General features: G+C 59.8%; 1 protein-coding gene across 1 annotated transcript in view; it reads right to left on the minus strand.

The window, feature by feature from the left end:
- The window catches only part of BABAM1 (BRISC and BRCA1 A complex member 1), a 3,306-nt gene extending 1,463 nt beyond the window's left edge, over positions 1-1,843 (minus strand). The window contains exons 1-4 of the mRNA XM_014962119.1: positions 1,487-1,843; positions 690-748; positions 442-562; positions 267-367 (exon numbers count right to left, since the gene is read on the minus strand). Coding sequence (XP_014817605.1) covers positions 267-367; positions 442-562; positions 690-748; positions 1,487-1,783 — 578 coding nt within the window. The 5' untranslated portion in view covers positions 1,784-1,843. The remainder of the gene's footprint in view (positions 1-266; positions 368-441; positions 563-689; positions 749-1,486) is intronic.
- Between the last annotated feature and the right edge of the window lie 68 nt (positions 1,844-1,911).

Below are 1,911 nucleotides of genomic sequence, written 5' to 3' on the forward strand. Positions count from 1 at the left end.
CCGGGATGTGGTGGGGTGGGGGCAGAACCCCAATAAATGGGCGTTGGGTGGGTCTGGAGGGTTCGGTGTTAAATTGAGGTGGGGGGGGAATTTGAGGGTTCAACGCTCACCGCTCTGTGTTGGGCATCTGTGGCCACCTGCAAGCAAGGGGTCCGGAGGGTCCCTTCTTGTGCTCAAGGAACCCTGTTTGCACCCCTGAGGGACCCCCCCATTTGCACCCAAGGGACCCTCATGAGGTCCTGGCCCCCCCCCTCCATCCCCATCCCAGCCCCACAAGCGGTGGGATACTGAACGACTTGCAGACGACGGTCTCCAGGTCGTAGAGGCAGCTGCAGACCTCGCGGGGGTCCGAGGTGAACCCTGAGAGCTGAGAGGAGCCAGGGTGAGGTTGGGGGGGCGGGGGGGGACACACAGAGATGTCCAGGCCCCCCCTCTACTCACCCACGTGGCGTCGTTGTTCACCACCACCAGCGCGAACTCATGGCACTTGTCGATCTTGTGCTTCGTCCTCACGAACATCTCGATCATCTTCTGGGAGATGTTCAACGCGTTGGTCTTGGACCTGAGAAGAGGGGGACACACACACACACACCCCCCCAGAGCTCCAGGGACCAGTGGGGACCACCATCCCCCCCCATTCTGAAGGTGGGGGACACAGCAGAGCCCTGGGGGTCCTGGGGAGCGCTCACCCGTTGAAGGACTCCAGTTTGGGCAAAGCCATCTCCTCCGCCAGGTCCAGGCAGATGATCTGGAGGATGGAGCCACATCTGAGACATCTAAGCCCCCCACCCCACCCCGGTAGCCCCTCACCAGGCTGTGGACACTCACAGAATCACAGAATCTTAGTGGTTGGAAGGGACCTCTGAGATCATCGAGTCCAACCACAGTAAAAAAAAAACAAAAAAACAAAAAAACAAAAAAACCCACCAAACAAATACAAAACACACCACACCAAACGCCCACCAAAAACACCGCACCCACCAACTAAACCCCACACTCAACACCTCGCCATAAACCAATAACCTTGGGCACTAGAGCATGCCCTGAAGAGCCATGTCTATACGTTTCTTAAATACCTCCAGGGATGGTGACTCCACCACCTCCCTGGGCAGGCTGTTCCAGTGCCTGACCACCCTCTCAGTAAAGTAGTTCTTTCTAATATCTAATCTAAATCTCCCCTGCCCCAACTTCAGACCATTTCCTCTGGTCTTGTCGTTTGTCCTTTGGGAGAAGAAGCCAACACCCACCTCTCTACAACCTCCTTTCAGGTAGTTGTAGAGGGCAATGAGGTCTCCCCTCAGCCTCCTCTTCTCCAAACTCAACATGCCCAGTTCCCTCAGCCTCTCCTCATAGGACTTGTTCTCCAGACCCCTCCCCAGCTTGGTGGCTCTCCTCTGGACACGCTCCAGCACTTCAATGTCTTAAGGAATCTTAAGGAAAGCCCCTTGGCACTATGGAAAATATAGTCTGGTTAAAAACAACTCACCACCTTCTCGGGACAATTCACCCGCGGTGTCTTCACCTGCACCTCGGCGTGGGGCGCGGGGGGGCCGGGCCAGGAGGTGCCGTCGGGGGCGGCGGTGGCCTGTGGGCTATCGTCGGCGCTGGCCGCCTCGCCCTCCCCCTCGCTGCGGTTGCCCACGCTGGCCTGGGCGCTCAGGGCCCGGTCCTCGGCCCCCTCGGGGTTGGAGCGGGTGCGGGGTCGGGGCTCCATGCTCTTCTCCTCCTCTTCCTCGGCGGCGCTGCCCGGCTCCGAGGTGTCCATCACGCACCCGCGCTCCATGACACCCCCCCCCCGGCGCCGCTGGGGAGCGAGGATGAAGAGGGTGGGGGGGATGTGGGGTGTCAGTCCTGTGCCCCCCCCATCTCCAGCCCCCCATGCTCTGTGCACCCCCTGCTCATGTACCCCCT

The sequence above is a fragment of the Calidris pugnax genome, unplaced genomic scaffold (assembly GCF_001431845.1).
Source record: "Calidris pugnax isolate Ruff unplaced genomic scaffold, ASM143184v1 scaffold896, whole genome shotgun sequence".
NCBI lineage: Eukaryota > Metazoa > Chordata > Aves > Charadriiformes > Scolopacidae > Calidris > Calidris pugnax.